The 18,602-nt window shown below is 44.8% G+C and overlaps 1 protein-coding gene across 1 annotated transcript in view; it reads left to right on the plus strand.

The window, feature by feature from the left end:
* Positions 1-18,602, plus strand: part of CSMD1 (CUB and Sushi multiple domains 1) — a 1,877,909-nt gene that overhangs the window by 1,771,017 nt on the left and 88,290 nt on the right. The window contains exon 50 of the mRNA XM_041753151.1: positions 9,040-9,225. Coding sequence (XP_041609085.1) covers positions 9,040-9,225 — 186 coding nt within the window. The remainder of the gene's footprint in view (positions 1-9,039; positions 9,226-18,602) is intronic.

Genomic DNA, 18,602 nt, shown 5'->3' on the forward strand with positions numbered 1-18,602 from the left:
GGAAGAGACTGTGCAACAGGGTGGCAGGAAGCGTGGATGGAATCACAGGCACAGTTCTCTTGATTGTGTCGAGGAAGCTTCTGGGTAGAATCATAAACAGTGGCAGTGGTGGGAACGGCCTCACTGAGACACTGATGGGTTTGTGTACCGCCCAGCTGAAAGCCTCCCAGTGTCCTGAAGTTGTAGCATAAAATTCAGACTCTTGACCATATTTCTCAATAACGCCTTCTCTACTTACCTCTCAGTCCTCACTTTAGATGCCCCCCCTGACCTCCAACACCACCGCCCCCCCCCGCCTTAGCCTTCCAATCAATGCTTTCCTGCCTCAGGTAAGGCCTCCTCCCCTCCATAAAGATGCTTCCGGGACTCCCGTCCTGAGCCCGAGTGCTTTTGTACTGAGGCTTTAACTGAGGTCCCGCCGGCCCTACTTTAAATAACATTCCTCATTTTATTCATTCTCTGAGCACCTTGTTCTGTCTCTTTGTGACACTAATTACAGTTTTTACAATCCATAATTGTATATTTGTTTCTGAGCCAATCTGTCTCATCCAGTACTAGTAAAATCTCACTGGTAGGCCCTAAGGTTCAAGAGGAAAAGGAAAAGCTCGGTTGTATCCACTGTTTACACCGTGCTTTGTACCCACCCAGGCACGCAGTAGATGATAAACGCTGTCAAGTGAGTGAAAGAACAGATTGTTCTTGTTCGTTGGTTGTCAGGATGTGCAAAATATATCTTAGATGTGTCCCAAATGCTCCCAGTGAACAATGCTAGATTGTTTCTGTAGCTCTATTTGCCCAGAGTCAAAATTGTCCACCCTACTAAACATTGTGTGGGGTGGGGCACCACTGCTGATCCCCAAACCCATCTCCCCAAAAAGCCTGTGCATTCATCATATATTAAGAATAATTATATTTATCTTATCTAATTCACAGAAATGCAGAAATGCTCGTTAGGTCAGGTTGAATGCTATCAAAGTGGGGAATATTTCTTCTCGGGAAGAGATCGACGTTTGTCACTGACAAAATAATGGCCGTTTGGAATAACCTGAAACTCGTCACAAAATGTGGCTAAGTTTATTCAGAACTTTAACAAATTTAAGGATTTAGAATTTTACAGATAATCTCTATGAATGTCTGAGTAACTAGATAGGTTATTAGGGGATGCATGTAAGTTTATTTTCCTAACCTTCAGGAAAACACATAGAAACCACAGGATAATTCCTCATCCAAAAAGAACTCCTTTATAAGTATCTATATCAATGATTCTAGAGAAAATCTTACTGAAAATAAAATTCTACACATCCTTGAAAATAACAAAAATGCCTAAATAGAATTTCATAAGAAAAAAATGAATTTCATAGGTAGTTACAGACCGTAATTTTAAGATTTATCATTTTCATCAACATGATGTGGCCAGTTAAAGCATTCAGAATCGAGATAGAGTACTTGCACATTGCAAACTTAAAGGGAGACATTTTCTTACAGTTGGTCGCTCAGATCATGAACTTAATAAATCCATATACTGAAATTCTGTGCAGCAGTAGTTTTTGAGAAACCTGACATTATACCTTTGATAGTATGGTATCATTTCCCGTAAATAAAGTTAACACACACTTATTGAGAGCCGTGATATTCAAGGCAGTGGGAGAAATGAAAACCTGTATGGACCTTCCGTCCTCTGAGGACTTTTATACCATGAGGAAGGTGGTCTCCGGGCACCACTGAGGTAAGAGGTAGCAGGTAAGTGGAATAGAGGCAGCAGACTGAGGCGGTCAGCTGTTCCAGGCCCTACGGCCCCTGGGCTTCTTCACGTCTCCCGCGGCTGACATCATCAGTCCATCCCCAAACCCTTTCTTTTCCGGCCTAGAACAAGAAGATTTTTAAAAGGATGTTCCACCTTCCACTTCCAGGAAGATGAAGCAGATGTTCTTTTCTCTACTTTACCTCCTAAATATAACTAAAATCCCTGGAAATTATATAAAGAAAGCAACTGTTAAGAAAACTCTGAAAAATGGAGACAAGATGGTAGGCTGGCTTAGGCCTTGGAACAAAAGGAAGATCCAATGGTGACACTTGAGGGTTGACTTTACTGCCTTGAATCCCCAGCAGGACGCTGGGGAAGCTCATCACCTTGAAACACCAATGGGCACAGGCAGCAACAACAGCAACAAAATTTCAAGAGAAACCTGCTTTCTCTGCCGGAAGTAAAGGGAAGGGAAAGCCAGACCAGACAGGAAATATTTCATGTAACCATTCTCCTTCCAAACCTTAGGGCTGTGAGGCAACATCAGGGAATCTTCCTGGGAAAGTGGATCCCGCCCTACTTGGGGCTGATGAGCTGCCCTCAACTGCCTGTGCTGGGTGGTATTAGAGAACACATATTTGGGATTCAGAACTGTCACTATTCCTCCACTGTGACAAAATCATCCCTCTCCATGTCAGTGGGACCACATGGGAAGCATTAAAGAAATTCCCTCTACTCTCCCAGCCAGGGAAGTATCAGTGGAGACCTGGAGGCAAGCTGGACTTCCCACCTTGCCCAGCAGGGACCTCACTCATCTGGACTCCCACCCCCACTGGAGGTAGAGATGGGACCTCTCTACCAAGTAGAGGGCTGTTAGAAAAGCCCTAGAAAAACACAAGGTTAAACAAGTGCCAGTCGTATGAATGATATAATGCCCCAATGTCCAGGTGTTAATGCGATATCACCCATCACACCAAGAAATGGAAAGGTATCAGACTAAATGAGAGGATACAGTCAATAGAAGCAAAGCCAAGAGGACACAGATGCTAGGATGCTCCCCGAGTCTAAAGCAGGCATCATCGACAACTATAGGGTAGATGAGCACTTTATTAGATCATGCCTATGAGTCTTCATACACAATTAAAAAATAAAAAGTCTCATCAAAGAATTAATAGATACAAAGTATAACCACATGGGATGATTAGAACTAAAAAATACAATAACTGAGATTAAAAAAAAAACCTCAGTAGATGGACCCAACAGCAAAATAGGGAGGACAGAAGAAAGTACTTCTCTCCTCTGAATCTAAGGTAGAATGATAGAAATCACCCACTTTGAAAAACAGAAAGAAAATATTCTTCAGAAGAAATTAACAGCTTCCCAGACCGTGGACTGAGTCTCCCGGACCACAGACTAAGCCTCCCGGACCACAGACTCAGCCTCCCGGACTACAGACTCAGCCTCCAAGACCATAGACTCAGCCTCCCAGACAATGGACTGAACCTCCCAGACCATGGACTGAGCCTCCAGGACGATGGACTGAGCTTCCAGGACCACATACTGAGCCTCCAAGACCATGGACGAAGGACCATGGGCTGAGATTCCCAGACCATGGACTGAGCCTCCAGGACCATGGACTGAGCTTCCAGGACTATGTACTGAGCCTCCTGGATCATGGACGAGGGACCATGGACTGAGCCTCCCAGACCATGGACTGAGCCTCCAGGACCATGGACTGAGCTTCCAGGACTATGTACTGAGCCTCCTGGATCATGGACGAGGGACCATGGACTGAGCCTCCCAGACCATGGACTGAGCCTCCAGGACCATGGACGAGGGACCATGGGCTGAGACTCCCGGACCATGGACTGAGCCTCCTGGATCATGGACTGAGCCTCCAGGACCATGGACTGAGCCTCCAGGACCACGTACTGAGCCTCCTGGATCATGGACGAGGGACCATGGACTGAGCCTCCAGGACCATGCAGCTGTAACAAATGACCTGGCCTGTGTGTCATCAGGGTTCCAGAAGAAGAGCAGAAAGATGGAGAGGCTGACAAAGTGCTTGAAGAGGGATGACCTACAGCCTCCCAAATTTGACAAAATATGTACACCTAACTGATCCAAACTGTTAAGTGAGCCCCAAATACCAGAAACCCAAAGAAATACACAACAAGGCACCTCATGGTAGGGTTTCTGGAGACTAAAGGCAAAGAGAAAACCTCATGAAGGAAGCCAGGCAGACACAATGAATCATCTATTGGTAAATAAGAATAGTAGTGACAGTTCCTCATCAGAAACTCTGGTGGGAGAAGGAAGTGGAACAGCATTTATCAAGGGCTGAAAGAAAACAATCAAACTAGAATTCTATAGTCAGCAAAAATATTGTTAAAGGTCTTTTTATCTAATAGGCTTGTAGTGAATAAAAAGTGACATGATTTCCATATTATCTGCTTCCAATGCTTTTCTTACTAGACTATAACAAACTCACTGTGACTTGGCTACAACATGGTTATAAACACGAAACAAATGAAGGCACAGATATTATAGAGTAGAACCAAATTATAGGTGGTAATTTGGAATATTCTTCTATTAGAATTCTTTTTTAAAAGATTTTATTTATTTATATGAGACAGAGGGAGCGCACATGAGTGGGAAGGGTCAGGGCAGAAGGAGAGGGAGAAGCAGACCCCCCAGTGGAGCAGGGAGCCTGATGTGGGGCTTGATCCTGGGACCCTGAGGTCATGCCCTGAGCTGAAGGCAAACTCTTAACTCACTGAGCCACCCAGGCACCCCGTTTCTATTAGAGTTCCTAATTAATTAACATTTATCTATATCTATGAGTAGACATGCTTATACATAAATTTTAAATAATAGTTAATTCTTATATGCTCAAATTGTATACTTCTAACCCCTCAGAAATCCACTGTCTACATGTGGGACACAGGATACGTCCCTGCATTGTTCTTCATTATGGTTTAGCAGAACATATGAGGGGTTTGCATTAGAGTCTTGCAATGTGGGTCCTCTTCTGTACCTCTTGGCACATCCTAGTTTACAGAGCATTTTGGGGGCTCTTATGCTGAGCTTATCGGTGGTCCTTCATTTTTGTTTACGCTCCCGTTTATGTTCAACTAGATTTTTTTTGGTTATAAGCTTGGTGCCTTTCAGATTTCCTCGATGTCCTGTTTCAGATGTTCTTACTTGGATGTATCTCTTACCTTAGCCAGCCATAGGATACTATTTTTATTACTGGCTTTATGGTACGGGTGATTGATCTCCCCCTGGGCTTGCCTTAGCCATACAAGTGGGGTCCAGATAACGAAAAGGTAGACATTCCATTTTGAGATAATGGGTAAGTGAGCTAGGATACTGGTAGAGTATGAGGCAAATGTTCAGATGAGTGGACAGTGATTGGCCACCAACCAAATCCAGGCTGTGTAAAGAAATAAGTGAATGAAAGAACCTGACCTGCCTTCCTGGGAGAAAGTTTCAGGAGAGCTACCGGGAAGGTCAGGTGGTAGCCCTAGAACTTAGGCCCATTTAGCTTGAGATGTGGGCATTGCTCAACTGGACATTCAATAGGCATCTGTGGTTGCAAAACCAAGTGGACTGATTGGATGTCAAGGCATGAGAATCATAAGCCTAAGGCAATAGTCAAAGCCCAAGAATCACTGAGTTCTTTGAAGGGAAGAAAATGGAGGAAGGAAGGAAGGAAGGAAGGAAGGAAGGAAGGAAGGAAGGAAGGAAGGAAGGAAGGAAGGGAGAGAGAAAGAAAGAAGAAGAAAGAAAGAAAGAAAGAAAGAAAGAAAGAAAGAAAGAAAGAAAGAAAGAAAGAAGAAAGAAAGAAAGAAAGAAAAGAAAGAAAGAAGAGAAAAAAAAAGAAAAGAAAAGAAGAGGAAGAAAAGTGAATGGTGCTGTGTTGAAACCTGAAGGGCGGCCATTGTAGGTTACAGGGAACGATTATTTAAAGAAGTGGGGAAAAGTCAGAGACGTGTTTAAACCTGCAGAGACAGGAGGATTCCTGTTTGGTCTTGGATATGTAAAAAAAGAAATCCCATGTGGCGTTCATGTTATAAAAGAATAGTAGGAAGCTGGACCATCGAGTAGCTATTCCATTTATGTATTTGAAACCAAAATGTTAAATATTCCATGAGATATGTGATAGAAATAAGCTAATTTACTACTGATTTTTCTCTTTGCCTCTTTAATAAATAGGTTACAAGGAGTTATTCCTTCCAACTCATACTTTTATTTGCAAAAAATAAGTATAAATGACAATTGTGAATATAACTATGACTGCTAATAGCTTTTTTTTTTTTTAATTTATTGAGTGCCTACACTGGATGAACCCGGTGCTAGTTGTTCTGTATATATTATGTCGTTTACTCCTCACATTACCTCTGAGGTGGCTGTTATTAACCTGAAAGCAATGAGACAACATTGATTAAGTCTTTTAACTGAAATCAGAGAACCGCCAAATGTCAGAGACAAGAACTAGTACAGAAGTCTGATTTTAAAGTCCATGCTCTTCGACAAAAGGTAATTTTAAAGGATGGGTGTGTAGTCATTTGCCTAGGTCGCTGGGAAACACAATGCTCTATTAGTACAGTTAAAAAAAAAAAGAAGATTTACTCCTTTTAGCTATAATAAAAGTAAGAACATTTTACATATTTTGAAAGTCTCATGCATTTAGCTCATTGACATTTAAAAAAGGATCTGAAGAATATCTGTCACTTAGTAATCATGTGCAATCTTGGGGAGGAATGAATAGATGAACCAATTCTAGATGTTAGCAGGAGGCTCCCTCATCTCAGGAACCTAAGTCTCTAAGTCTGTAAAGATTATGCCATTTATCTCCGTTGAGTCAGAAGGGTGAGAGTGCCATGGTTGATTGATTGCCAACCTTTATTTTAAGCCCTGCCAAGCAGCCTACTGTTAAGACGCTCTGTCGAGGCAAAAACCTATAGCTCAAGGCCAAAAAAAGATTCCCGGTGGATGATCAGATGCCAGAAAGTGGGTCTCCTTAATTCCCTCGAATCAGGGTTCACGTGTGAAATAAGCTTCCAGATTTAACAGAAGTAGCCAGAAAGCTTTTCTGTGCTGGCTTCCAGGATGTGAATCCCTTTAAGGTAGAGTTTCATGGGTATTTGTAGAATATCACCTGCCAGAGAAACGCCATTTCGCTCGCACTCACCCCAAAGGAGAGCTAGAAGGCAGCTGGGCTCTGGGCATGCTCCAGCAGGTGGGAGAGAAATTGAGGTTTGTGAGAACGAACAAATGAAATTGAGATTTGAGTGAAATCTGCGAGGAATTGGTGAAGAAACAAGAGGTTGGTGATCCTGAGGGATCCAATTGCAAATGACATCCACTGCATTCAATAAGTCAAGATGAACATTTTGCTAATACTTGACACGTTGCCTCAATAAAGCAGTGGCTTTGGAAAGCCGGAGGTCATTAATTATTTTAAATTCTTTGTCCAAAATTGTGTCTATATGTCTAACTATTTTATTTCCGACCTACTGCAAATTTTTATTATAGAATGCTTCAAATATACCTATATTACCTGTATCTCTCTCTCTATCTCTATCTCTATGTATCTCTATCTCTCTCTTTATCTCTATCTCTATCTCTATCATCTCTATCTCTATCTCCATCTCTATCTCTGTCTCTGTGTATGTAGTATTTTGGATGGTTGAAATAGCTTATTAGGAATTTAAGCCCAAGATAAATTTGAGTACTTGGGAGTTTCTAGAGCTTTGATTTTTATTTGCCACAACATTTATTTATTTATTTATTTTTACCTTTTTCATAATCCTCTATTGCATTTTTTCAATAACATACTATAGAAACAAAGAACGGAACAACAACCAAAAGACTCCGAGAGAACCAAGGTAGTTAGCCCAGTGTGCTCCTCTCTGGGGCTCTTGTAGAATAGAATGTGGTCTCAGGTGGGAGTCACAGATCGCTCCAATACCCTGGGCAAGTCATTGTATCTTTCTGACCACCAGTTTTTGCCATTTCTAAAACTATGATTTCTATTTTTTTAATATTTTATTTATTTATTCATGAGAGACACAGACTGAGAGAGAGAGAGGCAGAGACACAGGCAGAGGGAGAAGCAGGCTCCATGCAGGGAGCCAAACGCGGGACTCGATCCCGGGTCTCCAGGATCACGCCCTGGGTCAAAGGCAGGCGCTAAACTGCTGAGCCACCCAGGGATCCCCTAAAACTACGATTTCTTGTGAAGTCTTTCATCGCATCCTTCCAACTCTAACAGGCTACACATGTCTTCTCATTGGAAGTGGTGTGGAAAAGAATTCTTAATTACCCAAGTTTAAAATACACGAGGTGAATAACACCTTGAATATTGATTGAGCAAACGGAGGCCATCACTCTAGTTATCGGGAAAGTTTCCTTTGACAGGTGCCCCTGCATGCTCTACCTGTCATGGGGCATTATTCTCCATCCCTTTGTCCCTTTTACCATTTTGTTCCTTTAGGGTAACTTCTAGTCGTTTCACTTGAGAGGTGTCTTGTGTTTGTTGGTTTTGTTTCTTTCTGTCTCATAGTAGGTAAGTCTGGATTGGAGCTGGGGATGCATTCACCCCGAAGTCTCCCTCCATCTTCCTTGTCTTTTGGTCACGTGGGCTTCCTTCATCCCCCTCTTGTGTGACCTCGCACAGCAAGCAGATGTGCCTAGCACCCATAGGGCTGGGCCTCTGCCCTGGTCCTTTCCCTTTGTCCCCCTGGGTTTTATATCCCCCAACAGGTAATTTGTCAAAAAACAGAGACTGTGATGGTGCAGGCATCCATGGCCTTGGCTGAGGGACTTGCCTTCCGTGGACCTGCGGGGGGCTTTGCGGAGGATGCTGTGGGGGGTGGGGAGGCTAGACGGTTTACTTCAGTTCTGACTCCTGAGGAATCTCTGCATCAAGGCATCTGTAGGTTCTGTGACACCGTCACAGAGATGACAGTTCCATCCTATCTTTGCCACACTAGGTCGGGCACAAAGCACGACGCTGTGCGGTCGCGAGCACCGCGGTGTCCTTAAGTGGCACCGCACGGTCAGGCTTACCTCCGGGGATGGTGGCCACACAGACGTTCCTTTCTGAGCAGTTTTCCACGGCTTCTCACGAACCCTTATCGTTAAAACCTGAATCTTTAAAACTTGGAAAGTGGGTCCACTTGTGCCCCCCATTAGACATAAACGTCGAGCAGATGGAACGTGCGAGCAGGATGAGGGAAGGCGGGAGGGCCTTGCAGACTAACCGCATCTGCGCCTTTTCTTCCCAGCTGTGTCCTGCGGAATCCCGGAGTCGCCAGGAAACGGTTCCTTTGCGGGCAGCGAGTTCACGCTGGACAGCAGAGTGACGTACGAATGCAGCGAGGGCTTCCAGCTGGAGGCGGGCCAGCAGGCAGCGGCCGTGTGCCGGGAGGACGGGTTATGGAACAACACGGGGAAGCCTCTTGCATGTAAACGTGAGTGTCCAAGTGCCTTTGCACGTCTTGGCCGACTTAATTAGGAGCGAGGGTCACGGTGAGCACTCCAGACCCCAAAGCACAGAGACCCTCCTCCACAGCGTGTGAGGCCTTGGTCTCTTGCATCATGGTAATGCTAGAACCAAACTATGTTTGAAGACACTAAAAATAAATAAATAAATCAAATAAGGTAAATAAGATAAAAAAGTAAAACCAATCTATTCCTCAGAGAATACTCCAACCATATAAAATAAGCTCAGCATTCTTGAAAGCTGGTCAGGTAGAATCATGTTGGTTCCATGAGGATCTAGACCTTGTGGTTTATACAGCAAACCATGGCGACACTGTCACTTGCAATTCAGGTAGATGAATCCAAAGCCTGTTGAGACACATGCGGCCATGGCTCCCTACGCAAAATATTAACACGTTGTTCATCACGAGCCTCCTGTTCGCCTCCCACGTCTTTGCAAATTCCTTGAGGTTAAGGGCAGTGGCTCCCTTCCTGGTATGTCACCTACTCTGCGTAATACGCTGGTGCTTAATAAATCTACGTTAATACATTGGTGCTTAATAAATGGGTGGTGGACCTGTGAAGAGGAGGAAGTTTCCTGGGAAGCTCTTTATGGTTTATAATACTATTCCTAAAAGGGTCAGAAGTTTGGGCCCAATGTGGTCTTAAAAAATAACGATCTGGCCCGTACTGCAGAGCCAAATAGAACAAAAGTTCATACACACACACACACACACGATGTGCACCAAGATCCTCATCGTACCTGTATTAGAACTCGCCTCACACTGGAAATAGTCTAACTGCCTACTTCATAAAAACAGAAAACTATATACTATTGCTACACATACAATATTTTTGCTTTTATGATCTTTGAAAAAAAAAAACATTTCCATGTGATCCTTGATTATAAAACTACTTTGTTGACCTCTTTTTGCCTATGGTATTTTGGTCATATTAAAATTATTTAGGCTCATTCGCTATGAACACGTAAATGTTTACAGGATATAGTTGACTTTCCTTCATAGTTCTTGCTTTCCTTGTGATCGTTTACTTTATTTATTTATTTGTTTATTTATTTATGGTTTGCAGGTAATTGTTGCTTTTCTGGAGTGGCTGTGAGATACGATTGAGACAATAGCGACACTTCTCAGTTATCTTTCTATTGAATGAAGTACTGTTTTATTATGATTAAGAGATAGTACAGGAAGCTCCAGTAGTAACATCCGGAGGTTTTTAAATTTGATCCTTGATAAACTTATGCTCTAAGAATGAGAGCTTAAACCCAGAGACGGCAATAACTATATGTTTTGGGCTCCTTATCATGGGCACAATTTCCTAGGCATTGAAGACACCACTCACCTTGCACACAGCCTCAGGGTTGTTATTACTGAAACTTTTTTTCATTGTTTTCTTTTGTTTTAATAATAAATTTATTTTTTATTGGTGCTCAATTTACCAACATACAGAATAACACCCAGTGTTCATCCCCTCAGTGCCCATCACCCAGTCACCCCCACCCCCCGCCCTCCTCCCCTTCCACCACCCCTAGTTCGTTTCCCAGAGTTAGGAGTCTCTCCTGTTCTGTCTCCCTTTCTGATATTTCCCACACATTTCTTCTCCCTTCCCCTCTATTCCCTTTCATTATTATTTATATTCCCCAAATGAATGAGAACATATAATGTTTGTCCTTCTCTGATTGACTTACTTCACTCAGCATAATACCCTCCAGTTCCATCCACGTTGAAGCAAATGGTGGGTATTTGTCATTTCTAATGGCTGAGGAATATTCCACTGTATACACAGACCACATCTTCTTTATCCATCATCTGTCGATGGACACCGAGGCTCCTTCCACGGTGTGGCTATTGTGGCCATTGCTGCTAGAAACATCGGGGTGTGGGTGTCCCGGCGTTTCCTTCCATCTGAATCTTTGGGGTAAATCCCCAGCAGTGCAATTGCTGGGTCGTAGGGCAGGTCTATTTTTAACTCTTTGAGGAACCTCCACACAGTTTTCCAGAGTGGCTGCACCAGGTCACATTCCCACCAACAGTGTTTTTTTTTTTTTTTTGATTATTACTGACCCTTGTCAATGTAAAGTGTCTACTACGTGCCGTGTGTCTCCAACTGCTTATCTGTGAATCTGCTGACTGCTCTGAGCCGGGATGACCGCACACGGCCTTCCCAAGGAAGGAGAGGCTACTTGTCTGCAGAGTTAGGGTCGAATTCCATTCTCTCTGGTTCTAAACCCTGTGCTCTCTTCATTACGCCAGTGGTTCAGCACGCTGGTTAAACATAAGATCACGTATGGAGCGTTAGAAATACTGTCGTCCGGGTCTGATTCTCAGGGATCCTGCGGTAACCAGTCTTGGATGTAAAACAGGCATCAGGGTTTTTCGTTTTGTCTTAAGTTCTCTGAGAACTATGTTTAAAATGGATGAGCACTGGGTGTCATTCTATATGTTGGCAAATTGAACACCAATAACAAATAAATTTATAAAAAAAATAATAAAATAATAAAAAATAAAATAAAATAAATAAAATGTCAGGTATGTGCTAGGTTTTAAAGGCAAAGCCATTTAGAATTTGCATAGTTTCTGAGAAAGATGCGGTCAATGGCAAGGTAACTACGTAAATGATGAAAATGTAATCTTTATCCTCACATCCTTTTTGTCTAAATAGACTTTGTTTTTGTTTTTAGAACAACTTCAGGTTTATAGGAACAATGAGCAGGAAATGTAGAGATTTCCCTCCCCGTGCCCCTCCCCGCCCATTGTCAACATTTCCCACCAACAGATGGAGAGGTTCGTTTGGTACAAGGGATGAACCTGTTTTGATACGTCATTATGACCCAAAGTTCATAGCAGTACATTAGGGTTCCTTCTTTTTTTTTTAAGATTTTTAAAAATTTATTTATTCATATGAGAGAGAGAGAGGCAGAAACACAGGCAGAGGGAGAAGCAGGCTCCCTACAGGGAGCCCGATGTGGGACTCAATCTCGGGTCTCCAGGATCACACCCTGGGCTGAAGGCGGCACTAAACCACTGAGCCACCTGGGCTGCCCCATTAGGGTTCATTCTTGGCGTCATACATTCTGTGAGTTTGGATAAATGGACAAATACGCATATCCGCCATGATAGTACCATACAGATATTTTCACGGCCCTAAAAACTGTCTTGTTCTGCCTGTTGTCTCCCCTGCCCCTCAGCACCTGGAAACCCCCTGGCGATCTTCCTTTCCTGTCTCCACAGTTCTGCCTTTTCCAGAACATCATATAGTTGGAATTATACACTATGTAGTCTTTTCAGAATGTTTTTTTTTTTTCACTTAGTGGTATGCGTTTAGGGCTCCTCTATATCTTTTCATGACTTAAAAGCTCATTTCTTTTTGGTTCTGCATAATATTTCATCATCTGGATGGACCGCGGTTCAACCATTCCCCCTACTGAAGGACACAAGGGACACAGCCCCTATAAACATTTGGGTGTAGCTGTTTTGTGGGCATAGGCTTTCAACTCCTTTGAATAAATACCCAAAAGTATGATTGTCGGGTCATATGGTAAGAGTATGTTTAGTTGCAAAGAGACTGTCGGCCTGCCCTCCAGAGTGGCTGCACCGTTTTGCATTCTTACGAGCACTGAGTGAGAGTCCCTGTCGCTCCACATCCTCGTCAGCATTTGGTGCAATCAGTGTTCCGGATTTTAGTCACCCTCATATGGCGACAGGGGTATCAGCTTGTGGTTTTAGTTTGCAGCTCCTGATGACGTACGGTGTGGGGCACCCATCCATGTGCTCGTCACCTGTCCGCCTTCTTTGGTGAGGTTTCTGTGTAGGGCTTTTGCCCGCTTTTCATCAAGATGTTCGCCTTACTGTTGAGTTTTAAGGGTTCTTTGCACATTTTGGCTGCCAGTCCTTCATCAGAGATGCCTGTTCCCAGTATTTCCTCCCAGCCTGTGGCTTGTCTTCTCCCTCCCTTGGTGCTTTGGTCTTTCGCAGAACAGGAGTTTTCGATTTTAATGGAGTACAACTTACCGATTCATTCTTTCATGGAACACGCCTTTGGTGTCGTACTTAAAGAGTTATCCCCCCAGTAAGGGGTCACCTAGATTTTTCCTATGTTACCTCCTAGGAGTTTTATACTTTACATTTGGGTCTTTGATCCATTTCAAAGCAATCTTCGTGACAGGTGTAAGGTCTGCACTTATATTCATCTTGGCATGTGGACGTCTGGTTGTTCTAACGCAATCTGTTGAGAGTCTATCTCTGCTCCATTTGAACTGCTTTTTGCTCCTTTTCCAAAGATCAGTTTACTATGTTTTAGAGGGTCTATTTCTGGATTTAATATTCTGCTCCATCTATCTATGTGTCTTTTTTTTTTTTTTTTGCCAATATCACACTGACTTCTCACTTTTGTTTTTGTTTAGTTAGAATGGAATATAAAATGACACCTTTGGGATCCCTGGGTGGCGCAGCGGTTTGGCGCCTGCCTTTGGCCCAGGGCGCGATCCTGGAGACCCGGGATCGAATCCCACGTCGGGCTCTTGGTGCATGGAGCCTGTTTCTCCCTCGGCCTGTGTCTCTGCCTCTCTCTCTCTGTGTGTGACTATCATAAATAAATAAAATTTAAAAAAATGTTTAAAAGAAAATAAAAATAAATAAAATGACACCTTTCCCCCCCAAAATGTATTTAATACGAATGTGGGACAGCTGTGGGGGGGATGGGGGGGATGTGCGGCCTGGGTGGCTGGACCCCGGGGCCGGCGGGTAAGCCCGATGCGCCTGGAGTTGAGGACAAAGCAGAACCGCTTCGGCTGCTCGCTCGTGAGAAATGAACCCCAAGTCCTAATCCTAATACGGAGGCCTTCTCTTTCAGTCGCAGGTGTTAGGATGCGAGTCAGTCATGGGCAGTTGACCGGGGACCTTCTAGGTGCAGACACCACGAGCAGGTCACGGGATCAAATGCTGTGGCTGTGGGTTTCGGGAAAGGGAACATGAGTCAGAGTCACCACATGCTTTATGCGACAGAGAAAAACCAAGATTAAAAAAATAATAATAAAGGGGATCCCTGGGTGGCCCAGCAGTTTAGCACCTGCCTTCAGCCGAGGGCGTGATCCTGGGGTCCCGGGATCGAGTCCCATGTCGGACTCCTTGTGTGGAGCCTGCTTCTCCCTCTGCCTGTGTCTCTGCTTCTCACCCTATCTCTGTGTCTCTCATGAGTAAATAAATAAAAATCTTAAAAAATAATAATAATAAATAAATTAAATAAAAAATAAATAAAAAATGAATGAATGAATAAATAAGTAGATAGATAGATAGATAGATAGATAAATAAAATAAAAAAGAAAAACCAAGATCATATGTAAATAAATTACCTGGTGACTTGGCGGGCTAGCTACGTACACATCAGTGGATACGTATGTACAGACACGCATCTACATGCAACACACGCACATCTGTGTACTCAACACACATGCGTGTGTGTACATGTCTGCATTGCAGGCCCATGTTCATGTCACACACACATAAATACGTGGATACGGTGTGTCCCTGTGTGTGTCCACGTTTATATTTGTGTGATGAACATGTGTGCTGGTAAATATGAAAGAATATTGTACATAAAACGTTTGGAGGGATATATATTTATCCACTCAGTCCCTTAGAAAGTGGCCTAAAAATCGCTTATGCTGTTGTCTTTATGGGTTACCCCATGTGCAGGGTAGAATGCACGTCATCCTTACATTCAGCACCTTCAGGAACGTGGTTTGATCCTAAACCGTGTCCCCGAACTGCTGTGTTAGGAGATCGGTCCTATGTCTGGCATCACAGAGGTCCCCCACCAACCCTGCCCCGGGCCAGACACTGGCATAAGCATTTGACATGCTTTTGGGCTCTGAGTCTTTTCACGGACCTTAGAGGCACTACTCTTATCCCCATGATGCAGATGGGGACCGGGGACTCTGAGAACTGGGAACCCCCCGCCAGGTTGCATGGTTGGTCCAGGGCAGAGTCGGGACTGAAGCCCTGGGTCTGGCCCTGGCCCATCCAGCGCGACTCTGCGTTGACAGGGGACCTCCGTGGCGGAGTCAGCAGAGCCAAGGAAGGCAAGTCCTGTCCCACTTGATCCAAACACATAATCATCATGTGCGTACATATTTTTTAAACATGCATATTAAAGCTAAAAGAAAAAAAAAGAGGTACGTGCAGGATCCTAGATGTAGGTCTATCCCTGCCCCCAAGTCAGTGTCGGGTCCCAGATCTGGAGAGCCAGGCCAGACGGACGGTTTGGAGCCACCGCGGGCAGCAGGAGCTGGACCCACGATCTTCCCCAGATCCGCTGCAGCCCCAGGGAAGGGTCGGGGCGGGTGCGAGCCCCCCGACGCCAGGTCCTGATACCTTAGGGGAGCCCGTGCACAGTTGGGGAATGCCTGCTACAAGCTCGGCCGGTTTCTGCTCCTTGAGGTCGGGGTGCCCAGGTTTGCAGGATGGGTTTGTGCTCCCCGAGCCGGGGAGGCCTGGTGGCCAGCCTGTGGAAGCTCTTCCCGGTGCCGCCACACAGTGCCCAGCCCCAGCCACCGTCCGCGCTCCTGGGGTGTGGTGTTTGCAGCCTGCACTCAAGGGTCAGACAAATGTTGTTCTTTAAAATGTCATTTTGGGATCTTGCTGCTCTGTTGGAGTTCAGACGTCACTGCTGATCAGACTCAGTCCTTTACTGCGGGACACGCTGTGTTTGACCCCGTGATGTTCCTGCTTCTGTTATTTCATTTGCAGAGACTGGACGTGGCCTTGTCCGGCTTTGTGAGGTTGAACGGGAGTGGCAAACAGGTCCCCCTTGGCTCCCGGGTGTGAGTGTGAGAAAGAAGGCTGGCATTTAAGTGCTGGGCGGTACATCTGGGTCTGGTCTCACGTGGGTCGCTCCTAAGAATCGGGAGATGTTACACTCAATCGCTTCATCTCTAAGGGGCGTAACATGTGCAGGGGCAGGCGCGTTTGTCCGTCTGGCTCATGGCTGTGTCTGTAAGCTCCCGCGGAGTGAACATCAGGGTCCCTGCCAGACAACACATAAGGGAACTTTTTTTTTTAATTGTTTTTTGCGAAGTTGCTGCCACGTGACCAGAATGACTCGTGAACAGGAGAGGTTTTCACCCCCTCAGGCGGGACGGTTGAGGCTTTTCCGGCCAAATGCACTTCCTGACACGCAAAGCAATCCTCCACACTGGAACTGTGCACGGTGTCGTCCGACAGATCTGAGGGATGGGTGCGTTCAACATGACGCGTTAGAGATCATTCTGAATATTCCGTACAGAACTAATAATCACCCTGTCCCGTTCCATCGGATGATGAAGTTCATTAACGTTACCAAATAGGAGTATCGACATTTTACCTTCCATATAATGATTGCAAACCCAAAGTTATGGGAAGATGGGAACATGAACACGCGTTTCTATCTCTACGAGTTCTCGAAATACCTCCGCCCACAAAACGATGTGATGCTGGTTGCTTGAAATGTCACAGTTTGTGCACCGCCCAAAAAGAACGCTCCCGCACATGCATTACCCACACTGAAGTCTTCGAAGAAGAAAATAACCTGGTGCCACATATGGTGTTATGCATTGAATTGTTAAGAATTTAGAAACGATTTAGGGGTTGCTCTAAGGAGGAAGTCTGCAGGTTCTATGGTTTCCAGTTCGGCCCCTTCGCGAGCTCGGCCGTGATGCACCAGGTGACCCTTTCGTGTGGAGTCCTAGCACGCGGAACGCAGCTAAGCAGAACTCGTTTAATCCGTGTTGACGTCACCATCGTGCCAACCGGAGTCAGAGGATGCAGCTGATGCTTCCGTCGACGCTGAACCTAGAGCTGTGCCTTCTCAGGCACCAGCATCCAGGGCGCCTCCCTCCCCCTTCTCCAGCAATGCACAGCCGACTTTCTGGAAGCATCCATGGCTCCCCGCTCTTTTGTTGGCTCCCTTTAGATCTGTGCCAGCCTGTATCCAAAGTATTAAAGATTGAGGCTCTGACCAATAAGGCAGACGTCCCCACCCATTCGTACGGCGTTTCCTATTAGGCTTTACCGCAGCTGAACAGCCCCTGACTCAGATGCCAACCCAGACTGTACAGTCTACTCCATAAGAGAGCATACGGGCTCCCGTCCTGCTCTCATGGCATTACTGATACTTTATGTGCAGTAATTTTAGGATTTGGGGTCCCGCTCATCATAACCTACAAATTACCCAGGAGGCGTTGTTAGATTCTTATTTGAAACAATGCAAGGAGGCAATTCTCAGTAGGGAAAATGGGAGAGACTACTTAACCAAATGCATAAAACGCTTTTAAGCAAATGATGGTCTTTCCATAAAAAACTCTAAGGATGTTCCCCATGATAGGAGCTGACTAGGTGCTGGCTCCTTGCTGGATACGGGTGCCTACTGAGGCCATGAGTCTAGAAAGCGGGACTGATAAAACATACAAATAAAAGCAAGATGCGTAGCCACAACCAGAAACTCTGAGGGGTATTTAGAAGAAACTGAAAAGCCAACTTTTTAAGAGATCCATTGGTGACGTCACCGCTGTGGATTCCCTTGTTGAAAGTGCGGTAAATGAAACGGCGAAGCAGCAAAATTTTGCGTTGTGCATCTGCACTTAGATGAGCCGTGCCGCTTTCCTCGGGTCTAGGGGTCGGTTTAGACTCATTTGCTGTAATTAAAAGGGAAACCATTTAGGTGATCAAAGAAAAGTAGCTCCACTAGGGAACTGAGATTATAGAATTACAGCAGAAGACCATTCTGAGCAGCAGTTGCCAGGATCACTACGTGGGTGAGGTTGACTCAATATTGCTCCTGTTTTCTCACCGAGATCAGATCTCATGGCAGGTGTTTAGCTCTAAGCTATGGGCAGAGCTGGGATATTAGTTGTTGACGCAGCCACAGTTAGGCATGTAAATGCTCTAGGGTCCAAGTCTACTAAGGGATATTTATTAAAACTAACATAGCAGCAAAATCCTAAGAACACTGGGCAGAAAGATGTCTGATCTCAAGAGGCTTTTGTAAAGTTCGTAATTGAAAGAGGCCGTAGTCACCAGAAGAAGAAATGTGGCAATTTCAGGACCAGACTGTGAGAACGTTCTGAGGGTTTGGATTCCATCGGGAATCCTGGGGAGGGGGCAGGTAGGAGCTTTGAAGCGTCCAGACCTTTCTTGTGTGTGTGATGGTGAAAAGCTGATCGCTCTCAGGCGACCCATAAATCACCTGCTAGAAAGTTTGCTTTTACAACTCTGTGTTTTCACGCTTTGCTAAATCGCTATTCTCACCCTACACAACTCACACACTAAGCATTTGGTTAAAACAAAAATCCCAAACCGACTCATTTTCGTAAGGA

The sequence above is a fragment of the Vulpes lagopus genome, chromosome 4 (genome assembly GCF_018345385.1).
Source record: "Vulpes lagopus strain Blue_001 chromosome 4, ASM1834538v1, whole genome shotgun sequence".
In the NCBI taxonomy this organism is placed as follows: domain Eukaryota; kingdom Metazoa; phylum Chordata; class Mammalia; order Carnivora; family Canidae; genus Vulpes; species Vulpes lagopus.